This window comes from Neomonachus schauinslandi, chromosome 1, assembly GCF_002201575.2.
Source record: "Neomonachus schauinslandi chromosome 1, ASM220157v2, whole genome shotgun sequence".
NCBI lineage: Eukaryota > Metazoa > Chordata > Mammalia > Carnivora > Phocidae > Neomonachus > Neomonachus schauinslandi.
The window spans coordinates 120,805,063-120,825,762 of record NC_058403.1 but is presented as its reverse complement, the minus strand read 5'-3'; the positions used below and the strand labels follow the sequence as shown (position 1 = coordinate 120,825,762).

General features: G+C 36.5%; 1 protein-coding gene across 4 annotated transcripts in view; it reads right to left on the bottom strand.

Annotated features, from left to right (window-relative positions):
* The window catches only part of PIK3CB (phosphatidylinositol-4,5-bisphosphate 3-kinase catalytic subunit beta), a 201,697-nt gene that overhangs the window by 60,477 nt on the left and 120,520 nt on the right, over positions 1-20,700 (bottom strand). For all 4 annotated transcript variants that reach the window (XM_044920373.1, XM_044920370.1, XM_044920377.1 and 1 more), the window contains 4 exons: positions 15,014-15,265; positions 13,579-13,675; positions 9,677-9,807; positions 7,196-7,246 (listed from right to left, as the gene is read on the bottom strand). In XM_044920373.1, the coding sequence (XP_044776308.1) occupies positions 7,196-7,246; positions 9,677-9,807; positions 13,579-13,675; positions 15,014-15,265 (531 nt within the window). The remainder of the gene's footprint in view (positions 1-7,195; positions 7,247-9,676; positions 9,808-13,578; positions 13,676-15,013; positions 15,266-20,700) is intronic.

Below are 20,700 nucleotides of genomic sequence, written 5' to 3'. Positions count from 1 at the left end.
GTAAAGCCAAGGTAAAAATAAACAACTACCAGAAATGTGGCAGTAAGCCCAAAGAAAACATAGAATCTTACATTCTTTTGCAAACCCCAAATAATCAGTAATGAAAACTTAGACTGCACAGGGTAAATGGTGAATTTATACACCTGTTCAAATGCTTGAACTAAAATAATGGTAGAAAGTAATGAAGACTACCACTCATATTCTCTATTTTTATGTTTATATTTTTCAAAATCACACACATATTATGATGTAATAGTGATTATTAACTAAAATAAAACAAAGCAAATATACTTTGCAATAAGCACGTCAAAAAATGACTGTGGTTCGGGCGCCTGGGTGGCTCAGTTGGTTAAGCGACTGCCTTCGGCTCAGGTCACGATCCTGGAGTCCCAGGATTGAGACCCGCTTCGGGCCCCCTGCTCAGCAGGGAGTCTGCTTCTCCCTCTAACCCTCCCCCCTCTCATGTGCTCTCTCTCATTCTCTCTCTCAAATAATATAATCTTTAAAAAAAAAAATTAACTGTGGTTCTTTCCTCTTCTAAATGGGGGATGTGGTGGTTGGCATCAGGGGAGGGGGATGAAAGGCTGGAAAACTCATCGGTGATATTTTTTTTTAAAGATTTTATTTATTTATTTGACAGAGAGAACACAAAAGCATAAAATCTTATTTTAAACACACACACACACACAGACATTGATAAGAGCTCATGATTTTGTTTTTTGTTTTTGTTTTTTATTTATTTATTCATGAGAGTGAGAGAGAGAGAGAGAGAGAGACGCAGAGGGAGAAGCAGGCTTCCCGCCTAGCAGGGAACCCCATGCGGGACTCGATCCCAGAACCCTGGGATCATGACCTGAGCCGAAGGCAGATGCTTAACCATCTGAGCCACCCAGGTGCCCCAAGAGCTCATGATTTTTAATAGATAAAGCAATATATTTCTGTGCTTATATATGCTCAAATATATGTAAATACACATATACATGTTACCTAGCTGTTTTACGAAAAGGCCTAGATACAATTGCATGGCAATACCAATGGGCATATACAGTGCCCAAATCTTGGATTCTAAATACTTTTCGCATATGGAATCAGGACTCTTAATATATGATATTAAGTGGCATACAATATTCCCTTTTAGGGTGCCTGGGTGGCTCAGTTGGTTAAGCGACTGCCTTCGGCTCAGGTCATGATCCTGGAGTCCCAGGATCGAGTCCCACATCCGGCTCCCTGCACAGCAGGGAGTCTGCTTCTCCCTTTGACCCTCCCCCATCTCATGCTCTCTCTCTTTCTCTCTCTCAAATAAATAAATAAAATCTTAAAAAAAAAAAAAATTCCCTTCTACTCCTTAATTCTTCAGTGTGTATCTCCTAAAAACAAGGACATTCTCATACTTAACCAGAATCTGTTCATAAAAATAGGGAAAATAATACTGATACAGTTCTACTGTATAATTCACACAATCCATTCGATTTTTCCAATTTTCTAAATGTTTGTTAGAGGTCCAGGATCCAACCCAGGTTAATTGTTGCATTTTGTTGTCATTTATCATTAGTTTTCTTCATTCTAAAACAGTACCTCAGTCTTTCCTTACCTTCACTGACTCTGACATTTTCTAGGAATACAGGTCAATTACTTTGTAGAATATTACTCAGTATGTATTTGCCTAATGTTTTGTCATAATCAGATTCCAGCTATGTATTTTTAGAATGAATACACTGAAGTGGTGGAGTGTTCCTCTTACTGTATTTTATCAGGAGGCAAATAATGTTAATTTCTCCTATCACTATTGATGTTCATTTTTATCACTTGATTAGGATAGCCTACTAGGTTTTTCTGGTATAAAGTTAACAAGAAGTATCTTGTGGGCCTATTTTGAGACTAACCATCCTGTTTCACATCAAACTTTCACCCACTTGTTTTAATAAACATTTATTAATATATATTGGCTGGGGTGCCTGGGCAGCTCAGTCAGTTAAGCATCTGCCCTCAGCTCAGGCATAATCCAGGGGTCCTGAGATCTAGCCCCATATCAGGCTCCCTGCTCAGTGGGGAGTCTGCTTCTCCCTCTCCCTCTACCTGCCGCTCCCCCTGCTTGTGCTCTGTCAAATGAATAACTAAAATCTTAAACAAAACAAAACAAAAACAAATGTGCCAAAATGTTAACAGTTGGGGAAGCTGAAGGAAGGCTATATGGGAATTCTCTGTATACTTCCTGCAAATTTTCAGTTAAGTCGAAAAAAATTTTTTAAATGTTTGGTATTTCCTTCCCTAAAATTGAGGACTTTAAAAACTCCAAATCATTCTTCTAAGAAAACTTCCTAGGTAGATTTCTAGGACTTGTGAACTAATGGCTTGAGTCATCACATCTGCACTCTCCAAAGCTAACCAATAAAATTTTATGCCTGAGTTTCCACAGTAAGAAAAGAAGATAAAATTATAACACAGATGTTTTAGATTAGAGCAGGGTTTTTTTTTTTTTTTTAAGATTTTATTTATTTATTTGAGAGAGAGAGAATGACAGACAGAGAGCATGAGAGGGAGGAGGGTCAGAGGGAGAAGCAGACTCCCTGCCGAGCAGGGAGCCCAATGCGGGACTCGATCCCGGGACTCCAGGATCATGACCTGAGCTGAAGGCAGTCGCCCAACCAACTGAGCCACCCAGGCGCCCCTAGAGCAGGGTTTCTAAACCTCAGTGCTATTAGTATTTTGTTGTAGGAGGATGGTCCTGTACATTGTAGAAATTTAGTAGACCCCTGAACTCTACCCACTAGATGCCAGGAACACCCCCACCCCTTGAGTTATGACAACCAAGAAAACCTCTAGATAATGCCAAATGGCCCATAGAGGGCAAATTAGCCTCAGGTTGAGAACCACTAGATAAGAAGATAAAAGCTGCCAATTCTATAATCATAATTCACAAGGATCACATTTTTCCTATTCTACAGACCCAAGATCCTTGGCAAACATCTATTTTAAAAAATACCAACACCTATTAGGATGGCTACTATCAAAAAACACAAAAGTGATGGCAAGGATGTGAAAAACATTGCTTTTGTAGCTGGTGGGAATGTAAAATGGTACAGCTATGGTGGAAAACAGTATAGCAGTTCCTTAAAAAAATTAAAAAGAGAACTACAATATGATTCAGCAATTCCACTTCTGGGTATATATCCAAAGAATTGAAAACAGAGTCTTAAAAAGATACTTGTATATTCATGTTCATAGCAGCATTAGTTCGAGTCCAGCATCGGGCTCCTTGCTCAGTGGGGAGCCTGCTTCTCCCTCTGCCTGCCGCTCCCCCTGCTTGTGCTCTCTCTGACAAATAAATAAAATCTTTTAAAAAATGAAAGTTAAAGTAGTGTGACACCATTTTTTTTGTCCAATTAATTAAAATACTAAAAGGGTTAAAAAATATTAAAAGGGCTGGCAGATATGCAAAATGATACTAACTCTTCCACAGTGTGGCTAGGGTTTTAAATTTTAAGGTATTTTAAGGTACGCAATTTGGCAGAATTCTTATTTTTAAAAAAAGGGATACTTTTGATCTAATAATTTCACTTCTAAGAATCCATCCTATAAAATACATGTACGTAGGGGCACCTGGCCGGTTCAGTCAGTGGAGCATGTGACTCTTGGTCTCAGGGTTGTGAGTTCAAGCCCCAAGTTGGACACAGAGCCTACTTAAATAAATAAATAAATAAATAAATAAATTTTTAAAAAATTTTTAAACCATAAAATACATGTTTAAAGATCTATAAAATATTCCTTACAACACTGTTTTAGTAAAGAATAATGGGAAGTTGGGGCGCCTGGGTGGCTCAGTCATTAGGCATCTGCCTTCAGCTCAGGTCATGATCCCAGGGTCCTAGGATCGAGCCCCGCATCGGGCTCCCTGCTCCACAGGAAGCCTGCTTCTCCCTCTCCCACTCCCCCTGCTCGTGTTCCCTCTCTCGCTGTGTCTCTCTCTGTCAAATAAATAAATAAAATCTTAAAAAAAAAAAAAGAATAATGGGAAGTAAGCAAAAAAACCAGAAGTATGTATGTTTAATAACTAATAGCTGCTAATAATGCCACAGAATGTTGAAAAAGCTTTAAAGAGAGACGCGTGGGAGTGCCTGGGTGGCTCAGTCAGTTAAGCGTCTGACTCTTGATTTTGGCTCAGGTCATGATATCAGGGTCCTGGGATCAAGCCCTGGGTAGGAGCTCTGCACTCACTGGGAGACTGCTTGAGGATTTCTCTTCCTCTCCCACTGCCTCTCCCTCTGCTTGCACTCTTACTCTCTCCCATTCTCTAAAATAAATACATCTTTTTAAAATAAATAAATAAATAAAAAGAGAGAAGAGGACCTCTGAAAGAGCCAACATGCACAAAATGCATTAAATTGAAAAGGGAGAAACTATAAAGATCTCATTAAAAAAAAAGGATATATTTATACATAAAGGTATGTAAATACATACATTGCATTAGGATTAGTACCTATAAGCTAAACTGCTGACACAGTTATCTTGGAGGATAAAAAGTAGATGGCAATTACAGGAATAACTTCAATTTTCGGTTTCACAATTTATTAATTGTACTATGCCCCCATTTTAAAAAAAGGCACATCAAACTTGGGCCAGAATACTGCATCCTCATAAGAAGGAAACCTTCTGATTTAGGTAAGGTGGTAGTAAAGCATAAGAGAAATAGTAAAAATTCAGTTACCAATTACCCTTCTGATATTTGGGGATCAATATAAAGACTAATAAAGGGTAACAAAAGGAGGAATTAGAATGAAGATATCCTTATATAACTACTGTCTCTGAAACCTAAAACTGTAATTATCTGTTTTAGTACAGGCTTATTTTATTATACTTCACAGATACTGTGCTGTACTCTTTACAAATTGAAGGTTTGTGGCAACCGTGCATCAAGCAAGTCTATCAGTGCCATTCTTCCAACAGCATTTGCTCACTGTCTCTATGTCTCATTTTGGTAATTCTCTCAATATTTCAAACTTTCTCATTATTACTGTATTTGTCATGGTGATCGGTGGTCAGTGATCTTTGCTGTTATTACCGTTCGTTCTTTTGGGGTGCCACGAACCATATCACAGAAAATGGCGAACTTAATCAATAAATGTTGTGTCTATTCTGACTGCTCCACCAACCAGCTGTTCCCATCTCTCTCCCTCTCCTAGGGCTTCCTCATTCTCTAAGACACAATATTGACATTAAGCCAATTAATAACCCTACAATGGCTTCTAAGTGTTAGAGTGAATGGAAGAGTTGCATGTCTCACACTTTAAATCAAAAGCTGGAAATGATACAGCTTAGTAAGAAGGCATGTTGAAAGCCAAGACAGGCAAAAGCTAGGCCTTGTGTGCCAAAAAATTAGCCACGTGGTGAATGCAGAGGAAAAGTTCTTGAAGGAAATTAAAAGTGCTACTCCAGTGAACACATTAATAACAGGAAAGCAAAACAGACTTATTGCTGATATGGAGAAAGTGTTTGTGGTCTAGATAAAAGATCAAACCAGCCACACCATTCCCTTAAGCCAAAGCCTAATACAAACAAGGCCATAACTCTCTTGAATTCCATGAAGACTGGAAGAGGTGAGGAAGCTGCAGAAGAAGTTTGAAGCTAACAGAGGTTGGTTTAAGAGGTTTAAGGAAAGAAGCTATCTCCATAACATAAAAGCTGCAGGAGGTTGCCCAGAACATCTAGCTAAGATCATAATGAAGGTGGCTACAATAAACAACAGCTTTTAAATGTAGACGAAATAGCTTTATATTAGAAGAGAATGCTATGACTTTCAAAGCTAAAGAGCAGAAGTCAATGCCTGGCTTCAAAGGACAGACTGACTCTCTTCTGGGGGGCTAATATAGCTGGTGACTTTAAGGTGAAGCCAGTGCTCAATGACCCTTCCAAAATCCTAGGACACTTAAGAATTATGCTAAATCTATTCTGCCTATGTTCTATATATGGAACAACAAAGCCTGATGGCAGCAAATCTGTTTACAACATGGTTTACTGAATATTTTATGCTTACTACTGAGACCTACTGGTAATAAAAAAAAGATTCTTTTCACAACATTAGTGCTGACAATGCACCTGATCACCCAAGAGCTCTGGGTAGAAATGACAGGCATAGTGTGTATGGCAGAGACTGCTGTTTGTCCCTCAGTATTCTTTCTGCTCTTCCTTTATTAACTAGAATCTCTTACTCTTAGTCAAGCACATGCCTGGCCAACTAAAGACTATATTTCCCAGCCTCACTTGTAAAGTATGGCCATGTGACTAATTCCTGGCTAATAAGATGTGAGCAGCAATGAGGCATATTAATGATATCCTCAAAAAGAATAGGTGTGGCCTCTACTCTTGCTTTTCCTGTTCCTGCTGGCTGGACCATAATACTATGAGAAGCTGAAGCACTAGATAGAAACTACATGTTAACATGACAGAGCACCAAGATGGAAGAAACCTGGTTCCCCAACACTGTAAATCCTGGCCTGATTATATCTGCTGTTACATGTGAAAAATAAAGAAAATTACAAACTCTGGGCGCCTGGGTGGCTCAGTTGGTTAAGCGACTGCCTTCGGCTCAGGTCATGATCCTGGAGTCCCGGGATCGAGTCCCGCATCGGGCTCCCTGCTCAGCGGGGAGTCTGCTTCTCCCTCTGACCCTCCTCCCTCTCATGCTCTCTGTCTCTCATTCTCTCTCTCTCAAATAAATAAATAAAAATCTTTAAAAAAAAAAAAAAGAAAAAAGAAAATTACAAACTCTTCATTCAACTGAATAATATTCACAAGAACAGTATTGTTTATCTATGAGGACGTGCCATAGCATCTCTTAAAGACTAGCTACTGGGGGTCAGTCAGTAGCACATGCAACTCTTGATCTCACAGTTTGTTGAGTTTAAGCCCCATATTGGGCGTGAAGCCTACTTTAAAAAATAAATTAATTAAATTTTAAAAAAAAAGATTAGTTGCTAAACCTGTGCTCATATCAGAAAAGGATTTACCATTGAACACAGACCACCTACAAACAGCTGACATTCAACAAAACATTAGTATGTACATAGTCATATACACTCACAGGCTATTCTTGCATAAGAGTATAGTCATCTGTAAGTCATCAGCATAAATCAGATGAAGGTAACTAAAAATGAGCACAATGTTATAATAAGGACCATTTTAAAACCTTGATACTTACTGATACATTAGCACTGTCACTGCTTGCAATCTCAGCTGCCTTCTCGATTATCTGTTAAAAAAAATTTTTTTAATTAAATTTTGGCACTCGTATTCATAAAATTTTAATTGTAAATGATTACAACTGTACTTAGACTACAAGAAACAATATAGGGTCTGGCATTTCTATGCTTTATAATGTAAACATGAATTTAAATGCAAAATGGTATTATGTGGTGATCCCAATCTTCAAACTCCTGACAACTGAGAGTCAATGGTATTATTATAAGGGACTGTAACTCCTAGGGTGCACTAGCATTGTCTGTAGATAAAACAAGCAAAGGCTTCAACATGTATGTGAAAGAATTTTCCTTTGGTATGTGAAAGAATTCTAAATACAGGTAAATATTTTCTGATTAAGAAAATGCAAAGGTATGTAAGAGTTACTAAATAAGTTTTTGTCATTTGTCATTGGTTTTTCTAAATTAACAAAAGTAGAATATCAAGAGATAGTCTAAAAATATCTTTTGAATTCATTAAGTTCAAAACGGGCTCTGATTCTTGAAAAGATGGGAAAATCAGTGGTTAAAGAATCTGAAGATTTAGGGCGCCTGGGTGGCTCAGTGGGTTAAGCAACTGCCTTCGGCTCAGGTCATGATCCTGGAGTCCCGGGATCGAGTCCCACATCGGGCTCCCTGCTGAGCAGGGAGTCTGCTTCTCCCTCTGACCCTCTTCCCTCTCGTGCTCTCTCTCTCATTCTCTCTCTCTCAAATAAATAAATAAAATCTTAAAAAAAAAAAAAAAAGAATCTGAAGATTTATATCCAGTTACTGAAGTACATAATCCTAAACGAATAATTTAACTGTATCCTCAAATGTATAGTGATAACTCCTATTCTATTTCGTATGGTTGTTATGATGACAAAATGAGTTATTAAAATTAGTAAAATTATCAATAACCATAAAATTGTCTTGAAAAGCAAAATATACACAAGTGATCACAACAAAAATCATTAAATTAAATAAAAAGAATACAGGGAACTTTCACTTTTTCTATCTGTATTATTTGATTTTTTAAATGATCACATATAAATTATACAATTTTAAAAAACCCAGTAAGTATAAATATATTTATACATATTTAAAGACAAATCCTCTATCCCAAATTGATCTTCAAAGACAGACTCTCTAAGAGATTACAAAGGCAAAAGGTAAGTTTAGTGACTTAAGCAATGCTGAAATAAAACATTTTAAAGAACTGGACTTCTAAACTACTTGTATTTGCATTGATATTCTATTTGTAAAAATGCTTCAAAAAGCACCTCATTTGATCCAAAAGAAACTATAACTGATTGCTGAACACATACTATAAGTGAACACAAAAATAGTCATAGCTTGGAGTATAAAATGGATCACAAGTAGCTATGCCTTCTGATTAAATTGCTATCCTAAGGAAATAAAGCCATGGCATGAATGCAACAGATGGTTCAAAATGTACCTTTTCCTACTCAACACTAAGGTATACGGTTCTTGACATATTTGGGATTTCTACTGTACTAACCACAAAATTTAATTTGGCTGTATATTACTGATAAATCATATGTGGATAAAATTCAATTAAAATGAGACTAAAGAAGAAACATTAGGTAACAAATTTAATTTACATATTACTTTAAAAATCTATACAGGTCTGGTAATGCTGAATTTTAAGATACAAATAAGTTTAAAGGTGGATTAACTTGAATATTATTCAGTATAATATCAATGTTTAAAGGAAGCTTATTCTCACACAGATTTAAGGAAATAAACTTGTTACTATCTGAGAATTTGTTCCAAGATTTTCTCATAAAAATCGCATCAATCATACCTGAAACAAAGATGCCAAACCTTAAGATAAAACATATGACAGCTTAGCTCTCAGAATGTAAATTAGCAAAGCCCCATTTTCAACTCCACCAGATACCCCCAATACCCAAGATAAGCAGTTTGTATACTAAAGAAATGTGTTTAGAAATGGAAGTCCTTGCTATAGATTCTACACAAATAACACTACCTTAGGAAGTCTACTAATAGTAACATTCAACATAAATCATTTGTTCTTTGAATACCAATTCTAACACAGCAGTGACTATGTCTTTAATCCCTAAACTAACATGCTGGGCAAGCTTCAATGTATATTTCACATGCTCAGACTTATACGAATGCATTTACAGCAGTTTTAAATTCAAAAGAACCTCAGAGAACAATTATGACTTCCTCATTTTATAAATGAGAAATCTGACCTCCAGAGATATTATGTCTCACCTGGTCAGTGATAAAGCCAAGATTAAATACAAGTTTAGTTGGCTCCAGGCTCAGTGGTCTTTCCACTGAATCAAGCTGCCAATGTATGTGATGTTTAGAAGAGAAACAAACATGTAAAGCTTAAACCATAAACATGCAGAGCCAAGAACTAATGATTCAGTGATTTTCATGCATAGTGGTCCTTTAAATAATGAGCTTACCTTATCGAAGGGCGGATAATAATAAGGTTGTTTTTTATTCTCTGGGAATTTGATATGCAAAGCTGTTGCATTTTCAGTATATGGATTTGTTTGAACAGTTCCCATTGGATTCAACATTTCTTCAAGTTCATCTAAAATATGCAAATAATTTTGATTCTTAAAAAATGTTTTTAAAACTAAACTAAAATAAATCCTTAAGAGAAAAGTATTTTAAAAGTATGTCACCTAAGGAATTTGGCAGACAATTGTTATCAGTAAGCCTCTAATTTTCTGTAATACTTGACACAACAACTGAACGTGAGTTTACATACATCTCTAAAATGAGAAAGTTTATAAAAATACCTACCTCACCTCTTTCTGCAAATTTGACAAGTATCCTCAATCTTGAGAAAAAAAAACTTAATTGGAATTGCTCTCCATCATAATAAGGTGACCCATAGAATTTATTACTTCACCACATATATGGATTCCTTATTTTCCCTGGTCATCACAGTACCCAAACTGATTATTTTGAGAGTCATCAACAACATTCTTTTGGACAAATCTAATGTTTATGCTCCTCAGTTATCCCATAAACTGCTGATACAGTTAAAGGGCTCTTTGGTAGTTTCTGCAACACTCCATTCAAGTGGTACTTCTTTAACCGAATGAACTGCTTATTTCTTTAAGGCACTCCCTCTGCTCCACCATGGTCCATTCACAGAATTGGGCATGGGAATCTTAGATTTCATTGTTCTCAAAACTTTTTCATTTCACAGGTAAGTAAACTGTTGAAGAGACAGTAAACTCAAGAGAACAGAATCAGCAGTACAACCTAAAGTCTCTCCTCTCCAAACTATTATCTCCTTCCTTATACTGATTTTTAGCACAGTTGTTCTCTCCTAAGGAAGTAAAAATCCACTGTGTCCAGGCCTAATGTCCAGATATTATGCACACTCAATTATTTACCAATGCTAGAAAATACTTTTTTAAAGATTTTATTTATTCATTTGAGAGAGAGAGAGCACGAACTGGGGGAAAGGCAAACTCCCTGCTGAGCAGGAAGCCCAACTGGGGGGGGGAGGTGGGGAGTCCCAGGACCTGGAGATAGTGACCTGAGCTGAAATGAAGGCAGACACCTAATTATTTGAGCCACTCAGGAGCCCGGCTAGAAAATCTTTATAGACTATTTCCAAGTTTCAGCTCGTTGATCAATTCTTTGCTTGAGTTGTTTAATACTCTCAAATTTCAGATTCTGTTATCACCCAAAGGAAGCAATTCTCATCATTTATACACCTCTAAAGCAGATAGATTTCTCAGCAAATTAAAATCCTATACTTATGCTATCTGGTAGCATTACACTCCTTTGTCCTATCATACACAATCTATCTAAAGTAAAATGTATGGCGCCTAGGTGGCTCAGTCATTAAGCGTCTGCCTTCGGCTCAGGTCATGATCCCAGGATCCTGGGATCGAGCCCCGCATTGGGCTCCCTGCTCCACTGGAAGCCTGCTTCTCCCTCTCCCACTCCCCCTGCTTGTGTTCTCTCTCTTGCTCTCTCTCTCTGTCAAATAAATAAATAAAATCTTTAAATAATAATAATAATAATAATAATAAAGTAAAATGTAGCATTTTGGTATTCTTATTAGCCCCAAACATAGAGAGGTAACCTTGCTTAAAAGTAATTACAAAAAAGCACACTAAAATATTTTATAAACAGAGTACAAATTGGTACAACCTCTACTGGAGAGCAATTTGTGACTATCAAAATTACAAATGTATTTATTCTTTTTTTCATTTTAAAATTCCAAGTTTTTATTTTTTTTTAAGTTTTTATTTTAATTCCAGTTAGTTAACATAGAGTGTTATATCAGCTTCAGGTGTACAATAACAAATGTATTTATTCTTTAACTCAATAGACCCACCTCTATGAATTTATCTTAGACATATACCTGCACATAAGCAAGCTTATTCATTGTAACACTGCTTAAATTATCAAAAGGTAAGTCTGCTTTAAAAACAGCAGCAGTACTCTATATAGATACTAAGTTAAAAGGGCGAAAAGGAGAACACTGCACAGAAAGCTACTTTAATAGGAAGAAAAATAGAAATCTACATTTGTATTTCCTAGTGTATACACGAAGAAATCTGGAAGATAAAAAAGCAACCAGCAATGTGATTATATACCATTTAATGATGGCCGAGGGACTCGAGACAATAGATTATTTGAAGTTCCTTTGTTTCAGCTTCACTCCTACTGGGATAAAGTGATAATTCTAGAGCTGATACATGTATAGCAAATGTGTTCATTTATTATTTTTCATATTACATTTTGTTAGAGATGAAGTCAGGCTCATGGTATGCCAAGTTAATAGTGCCCAAAACGGTCTTATTTTGCTAAAAATACCAGTCAAGTTGCTTGGTGATTCTGGAGAACATGTGTGAGTCTAAATTAAAATTTTCAAAACAGTGTTAACTGCTGAAATGCATAATTTTTACTCTATGAAGCTCATAGTTACTCTTAAGAAATGTATAAATGGGAGCGCCTGGGTGGCTCAGTCATTAAGCGTCTGTCTTCAGCTCAGGTCATGATCCCAGGGTCCTGGGATTGAGCCCCGCATTGGGCTCCCTGCTCAGTGGGAGGCCTGTTCTCCCTCTCCCACTCCCCCTGCTTTTGTTCCCTCTCTCGCTGTATCTCTCTCTCTGTCAAATAAATAAATAAAATCTTTAAAAATGTGTAAATGCAGGGGCGCCTGGGTGGCTCAGTTGGTTGGGCGACTGCCTTCGGCTCAGGTCATGATCCTGGAGTACCGGGATCGAGTCCCGCATCGGGGTACTTGCTCAGCAGGGAGTCTGCTTCTTCCTCTGACCCTCCTCCCTCTCATGCTCTCTGTCTCTCATTCTCTCTGTCTCAAATAAATAAATAAAATCTTAAAAAAAAAAATGTGTAAATGCACACTACTCTCCTGTATTTGGGGGAAAACATGATTAGTAAAAACTATTTCAGGTATATGGAGGAAAGGGTAGAAACTGAAGAATATATACATACATAAAATATTAGAACATGAGTTTTAAATATGTCTGTGAATAACTGATTATCTAAAGCCAATTTCTCAGATGTCAACTACTAATAAATGACTATTTTCAAATGTTTGTCACCCACAAATACTTTTAAAATGCAAGTAAGTTCACAATTTTATTAATTATATTAAAGAACTATGAAGGCAGGGGGAAAAAAAGAAAACCACTATTATAATGTAAAGTTTACACTAAAAATTTCAAACACTCGGGAAAAGCAGTATAGAATAATGGAAAGAATCAAGCAGTCTTTTGTACAAATCCTACTTTTGAACCAATTTGTAAGACTTAACTAACTTATCTCTAAGGTTCACTTTTCTCATCTGTAAAATGGAGGTATGTAAATGGAGATAAAATGGAGATAATGGAGATAAAACTATCTACCTTGTTGGGGTGCTCTGAATAACATTTCAGAAATACAGGCATATGGAAGGTGCTCCTCTAGGCTCAAATTTCAGGTTAAAGCCAACTAAACACTTACTTACTGTGTTTTTACTATTCTTCCCATACTAGTGAATATTCCTTCTATTAGTGTAGAAATTTAGTACAACTACAAGCAAAAGGGTTGTTATAAAGAAGACACTGTTCCTTAGGAGAATTTCTCCAAAATCTATAAAAATAAAACTTTTAAAGCAAGAACATATTCACCGAGATAACAAATATATTCAGATACAAATCACTTTTTAAATACATTAAAACAATCCGTGGGAATCTGTTTTAGAATAAATAATAAAGATACGAAAAGATGTTTCTTTACTAAACTGAAAGAATAGTGAGTCATAAAGAAACATTAACTAGTCCACATGCCAAAAGTTACTCTTTAAGGATTAGGATATAAGTCTTACCAGGAAATGAAGACCAGCTGTGCAATATTGTGTCTCCAGATCTCAACTGTCCTTTAAAGTCAAAAACCATCGTATTTACCCAGGCTACAGGATAATGCTGTTGAAAAAGATACCACTGCATAAATATGCTGAAAAAGAACTTTAGCATGTAAACATGTACTTGCCCTTTGTTTCAAACATTTAGATGGAGAAATTTCTAGAGTTCCAGATGATTTCCAAAATATCATCCAAAATAAAACAAGATATACAAGGAAAAATGTTCAAGAACTTTACCATGGTTCAAGAACACTCTGAAAGCCAATTAATGTCTCATCATGAAATAATGTATCCAAAAAACATTATTTATTGTATAAACATTATAAATGATGAGGAATTTTTAATGATTCAAGAAAATACGTGTGATATGTTAGGTTGTAAGTTTTATGAGCTTTAAGCCATAGTAAACCTTAATGTAGGAGAAGGCAATATCTGCAGGCATTGTAGAATTTATTTATACTTCTTAGAAGGAAGCATAGACACCTAGACCAATTAACTTGGTCACAGTGTATCAAAAAACCTTATAGTCAAATACTTTGAGTAAAATTCTTTATCTGTGTAAGAAAAAGTACTAAGGAAGTACCTCGTCTGTGACTTTTACACCCTAAAATTTATTTTTTAAAAACTGTATGACAATAACCAGAGGAAAAACCTGCTTAATTCTTACATTAAAGAATAAAGGACACAAATTCATGTACATAAATATAGTAACCAGTTTTTTTTTTAAACATATAAAATTCATGTCCCCATCCCTCCAAAACAACCTTTCATAAACTTAAAGGAAAATGAAAAAGACAGGACTAAAAATATGAAACGGAAGATGAGACTATGAGAACAGGTACACCATCCTTTTTCCATAATTTCAAAATCTAAGAAACTGAAAACTAAAAGTTTATTCATAATTCATATGACAACAAAACATGGCCAGAAATGGCATGAAGTTAACTGATATTCTGCATTTGTCTCATTTAATGTGACTATTCATTCACTGCTACTGATGTGTTTGATTACAGATTTGTGCCCCAGGCCCACAGGTGTGCTGAGTAAAGTATGTCATATGATCTTTCTAAAACTCACAAAATTCTGAATGTTCAAGCATATGTGGCACACAGAATTTCAATTAAGGTACTGTGGAAATAAAGTTTTCTTAATCTTTTCATTCTTTTTTATCTATATTTTCTAAAGTATTATATTTATAATGGAACACTTATAGTATGATATTTGCTAAAATAATCTGCCAAAAGAGAAATAAATGAGGAGATAAAAATGAAGATTTATCATCTTTTTAAAATCACTTCATAGGGACCAAAGTTATATGCTATAATTTCACGTTATTCAATTATTTCAGAGAGTCTTAAAATTATTCCATTGTAAAAATTTTTCAGTAGTGTATAATTACCACTTTCCCAGATTTCCGGATGGTCTGATATTTACTGGGATGAATAGTTTTAGTCGACTTTTTCGTTTTCACTTTATCCAAAACTGCATAAACAGCAAAACATAATCGAGCCATTCGTGGAAGGTCACATGTATTTATATCAAATTCCAGTGGTTCATTCCAAATGTGATCATTTTTCCCTGATATCTCTGAGCTTACGATGGTTTTACAGAGGAGTTCAGTACCATGAAAAAGGCCAGCCCTGACATGAACCTGTAATGAGGGAGACAAAAACAAACACAGAATTATGAATACTGCACCACTGAAACACCTTTACTCTGAAAAACAAACATGTACTGGGACAAGCAGCACACCAACTCTAGGAAAAACTTTCTCCATAGAACCATCAGACTGTAAGTAATCAGTATATAATTCACTGAACTTTATTTTAATCTATCTTTCACTTAGTAGGTAAACCAACTAAAAAATGCAGTATGTCTCAATGGTATAAACAGATCAATAGAAACCAAGACCATAAGTATAAAAACTATTATCATATGCTCACCTCCACGGACTGCATTTACTTGGGGTCTTGTCTTACTCTTCTGTATAACTGGAAAGTAAGTGATGGAGAAAATGTCTCCAAAGTCTCTTTCTAATTCTAAATAATGTATGAACTGGTCGTTACAAGAGCCACCTTTTTTTTTTTTTAATATTTTATTTATTTATTTGAGAGAGAGAGCATGAGAGAGAGAGCATGAGAGGGGGGAGGGTCAGAGGGAGAAGCAGACTCCCCACTGAGTAGGGAGCCTGATGCGGAACTCGATCCTGGGACTCCAGGATCATGACCTGAGCAGAAGGCAGTGGCTTAACCAACTGAGTCACCTAGGCGCCCCCAAGAGCCACCTTCTTAAAGATATTCTATCCATATTTACAACTATCCTACACATCATTGTTTTTCATTTTTTCCTAAAGACACAGGTCCAGAGTGATGCAGGACATATGTGCAATGTCCCAGAAAATTTTACTCATTTATATAGTTTTTTAAATGACATAACCCAATTATCTCTAAACTTAAAAGTGAGTAGTACAGAACTAGAACAAATAATCCTAAAGTGTATATGGAATCACAAAAGACTTCCAAATAGCCAAAGCAACCTTGAGAAAGAACAAAACTGGAGGCATCACAATCCCAGATTTCAAGATACACTACAAAACTGAAGTAATCAAAGCAGTATTACCCTAGGTGAAATAAGTCAGAAAGACAAATTCCACATGATTTCACTTATCTATGAAATCTAAAAACAAAGCAGGAAAAGACCCATAAATACAGAGAAAAACTGATGGTAGCTAGAGGGGATAGGGGAAGGGGATGAGCAAATGGGTGAAGGGGAGGAGGTACAGGTTTCCAGTTATGGAATGAACAAGTCACAGGGATGAAAGGTACAGCATAGGGAATATAATCAATGGTACTGTAACAGTGTTGTATGGTAACATATCATAGCTACACTTGTAGTGAGCATAGCATAATGCATGGAGTTGTACAATTACTATGCTGTACACCTGAAATTAATTTAACATTGTGTGTCAACTATACATCAATAAAATTGGTTGACTAATAAGTTAAAAAGTGAGTGGTGAAAGTAGAACTAAAAACAATACCAAAACACAGACTGACTTAATGAAATACTTCATGGTCAAATGTTTTTATATTGATTTATTCAAATGTGATATTAGCATACTGTAGTACTCAATTTACTGTTTACTGAATAAATGAATACATGTGAATATATAGGTTCGTCTTTAATTTAAAATGGGCTTATCAATAAAAATTGACTTATCAGAAGAGTTACTGGGTGCCTGGGTGGCTCAGTTGGTTAAGCAACTGCCTTCGGCTCAGGTCATGATCCTGGAGTCCTGGGATCGAGTCCCGCATCGGGCTCCCTGCTCAGCAGGGAGTCTGCTTCTCCCTCTCCCTCTCCTCCCTCTTGTGCTCTCTCTCTCTCTCAAATAAATAAATAAAATCTTTAAAAAAAAAAAAAAAAAAAAAAGAAGAGTTACTATCCTCGTTTTGAAAAGGAGTATCAAGAATACCCATTCTATCTAAAGATACAGAAACATATTTAAATAGAAATACAAAATGTTAAGTAATACCATCAATTTTTAAAATTATAAATATTTATATTAGAATTATTTTAAAAGCTATTAAAATTATGTTATAATTGCATAACTAAAACTATAGGTTAGTAGACTACACATTTCATAATGTAACAGGGCAAGAATGGCTTACTTTAACCAACAGTATTCATTTATCTAACTCCTGCAAAATAAACACAGATCGGGGTGCCTGGATGGCTCGGAGCCTGATGTGGGGCCAATCTCACAACCCCGAGACCATGACCTGTGCTCAGTGTGGGGTCTGCTTAAGATTCTCTCTCTCCTTCTACCTCTGCCCCTCCCTCCTGTCGCACACACACTCTCTCTCTCAAAATAAATAAAATCTTAAAATAAAAATAAACACAGGGCACCTGGGTGGCTCAGTTGGTTAAGCGACTGCCTTCGGCTCAGGTCATGATCCTGGAGTCCCGGGATCGAGTCCCGCATCGGGCTCCCTGCTCAGCGGGGAGTCTGCTTCTCCCTCTGACCCTCCCCCCTCTCATGCTCTCTCTATCTCACTCTCTCTCAAATAAATAAATAAAATCTTTAAAAAAAATAAAAATAAACACAGATTAAAGGGTTAGATATGTTTAAATCACTAAAAAGCTAATTAAAAAAACTATTAAAAAGCTATCAGAATAACTATTGAAGCTGGGTGTTGGGTTCATGGAAGTTTATTACACTATTCTCTCTACTTTTGCATATGTTTGAATTTTTCCTTTAAAAAAAATTTCAAGCTAAAGAGAAGAAAATTATTTATTCCAAATACAGATGGATTATTATTACATAGTAATCCATATGATAAGTAAAGATTAAAGTAATAGGGATTATAAAAAATTGCTAAAAGCACTTGCAGTAAATTCTCAGGCCACCAAGAATTTTTATATCTGAACACACACCTGATTCCCTTCAACTTCACAGAAAAGGGATTATTCTTTCTACTCAAAACTTCTAGTTCCATCTTGCTCCAATTTCCCAAGTACTTAGACCTTGCTCCTTTGCTTCTCTGAATTGGAAAAACCCCCTCCCCAGCAGGCTATAAAACCTTTGCATTTCTCTCCCATGTCAAACTCAAACAAAAATCTTCTTTAGAACCTAACTAATCATAATGAGAATGGTGCCAGCATCTACTTAGACACTCATGTTTCTTACTTTCAATCCATAATCAAACCTATATTGTAATACAAGGGGAAACTGGTTTATGATGTAATATTATTTAAAAAAAATTTTTTAATATATTGATTTATTTTTTTTAAGTAGGCTCTATGCCCAATGTGGGGCTTGAACTCACAACCTTGAGATCAAGAGTTACATGCTCTACCAACTGAACCAGCCAGGCACCCCTATAATGTACTCTTAAATGAAAAATAAAATAAAAGACAATACATATGCACTAAAAGCATATTCACATTTTGATGGTGCAAAGAAATGAATACAAATAAAACTAGTTATGGTAGGATAGCAAGAATATTGGTGATTTATCATTCTCTTAAGTGATCTTGGATTATATTTTATAATGTTACCTTTAAAATATATTTTTTTAAAATTTTATTTATTTATTTGACAGAGAGAGACACAGTGAGAGAGGGAACACAAGCAGGGGGAGTGGGAGAGGGAGAAGCAGGCTTCCCGCCGAGCCACCCAGGCACCCCTCAATGGTTTAAATTCTATTCCTGTTTAGTAGTCTTTTTTTTTTTTTTTTTAAGATTTTATTTATTTGACAGAGAGAGCGAGCGAGAGAGGGAACACAAGTAGGGGGAGGGGGAGAGGGAGAAGCAGGCTTCCGGCGGAGCAGGGAGCCCGACGTGGGGCTCGATCCCAGGACCCTGGGATCATGACCTGAGCCGAAGGCAGACGCTTAACGACTGAGCCACCCAGGCACCCCCCTGTTTAGTAGTCTTAATTGGCAATGACTTTGCTGCGCACCTTTCCAACCCAACCACCAGCGTGGCCCCCATCTGCCTCTAGCTGTGCCACAGTGGTTTCGGTTCTTAAGGCATGCCAGGGGGGTTTGTCTTTGCCCAGGCAGTAGGCACTCCTTTCCTTTCCTCCTGTTTAACTCCTTTTAAGATAATGACTGGTGTGATAGTGGTGGAACCTTTCCTAACCTCCTGATAAACTAAAATTACCATTCACAGTTTCTTTATAAACTGGTGCTCAATCTTCCTGAGGTGTATTAGGGAGGAAAAGAAAACTTCGAAATCTGGATTTTGTGCTCTTCCTACTTCCCATATAATTTTACTAACACTAAATGCCATTTATTGAGCATTTCATGATGGCGCCATTTCTTCATTGCTTAGGAGAAAATAATTTGGTTCTTATAGGCAATTATAGTTTTCTTTATAGAATAATTGTTATTCCTATTTTGTCATGGCTATTAAAAATACTAGTATAGTAAGTGTCTCATAGTTTAGATACTTTGAGTACAGCATAAAGGAAAATGCAAAGATTTCGTAAAAGTGTTGTTGTACAATTCCTTCTTTATAATTACTGTTATATTCTTTACAGAGTAAAAATGAATCCCCAGACATTTTGCTTTATTTCGGGGAACACAGGGAAATAGCATTTAAAGTACTGTAGAGACATGGACTTAAAAGTTGCTTGACATTGTCTATTACTTACTTATTTAAATTTTGACACTGTTTAAAAACAGGTAACCTTGAATGGGTTTTTTTTTTTAAAAAAAGATTTTATTTTAGAGAGAAAGAGAGAGAGAGCACTCGTGTGTGTGCACATGCGAGTGGGGGGAGGGGCAGAGGGAGGGAGAGAATTTCAAGCAGACTCCACACTGAGTGTGGAGCTCAATGCAAGGCTAGATCCCATGACCCTGAGATCATAACCTGAGCCGAAATCAAGAGTGACACACTCAACTGACTGAGCCACACAGGCGCCCTGAAAGGTTTTTTAAAATGATTTTCATTTTCACTCATACTTGCATTAAATTTAATGAGTTTTGGATTGATTGTGAGCAATTGGTGTTATGCCTGTATTTAGGATTTAGATCATCCAGCTATTTTGTGTGGTACTTTCTCTAGAATAATAATTTTAAAATATTTTAAAGATGAGGGCACCTGGGTGGCTCAGTCATTAAGCGTCTGCCTTGGGCTTAGGTCATGATCCCAGGGTCCTGGGATCGAGCCCCAAATCGGACTCCCTGCTCAGCAGGAAGCCTGCTTCTCCCTCTCTCCCACTCCCCGGCTTGTGTTCCCTCTCTTGCTGTCTCTCTCTGTCAAATAAATAAATAAAATCTTTAAAAAAAAAAAAAAGAATTTAAACTACTGAAAGACAACTTTGTTTTCAGGTAAGGTAAAAGTCTGGGTGTAAGGTAAGGTATGAAAACAGAGGCAAGGAGATCAGTGGCGGGAGGCTGTTGCTGTAATTCGGGGAGACACAGTAAAGGCTTGAACTATGAAATGTTCAGGAAGACAAAGAGGAAAGAATGGATAGTAAAGTATTTCAATGAGGTAGGATCAACAGTGTGTGATCAACTGATTAAATATGGTAGGTAAGGGAGAGGGCGACTCCAGCTGCTTTACCAAATATAAGAGGAA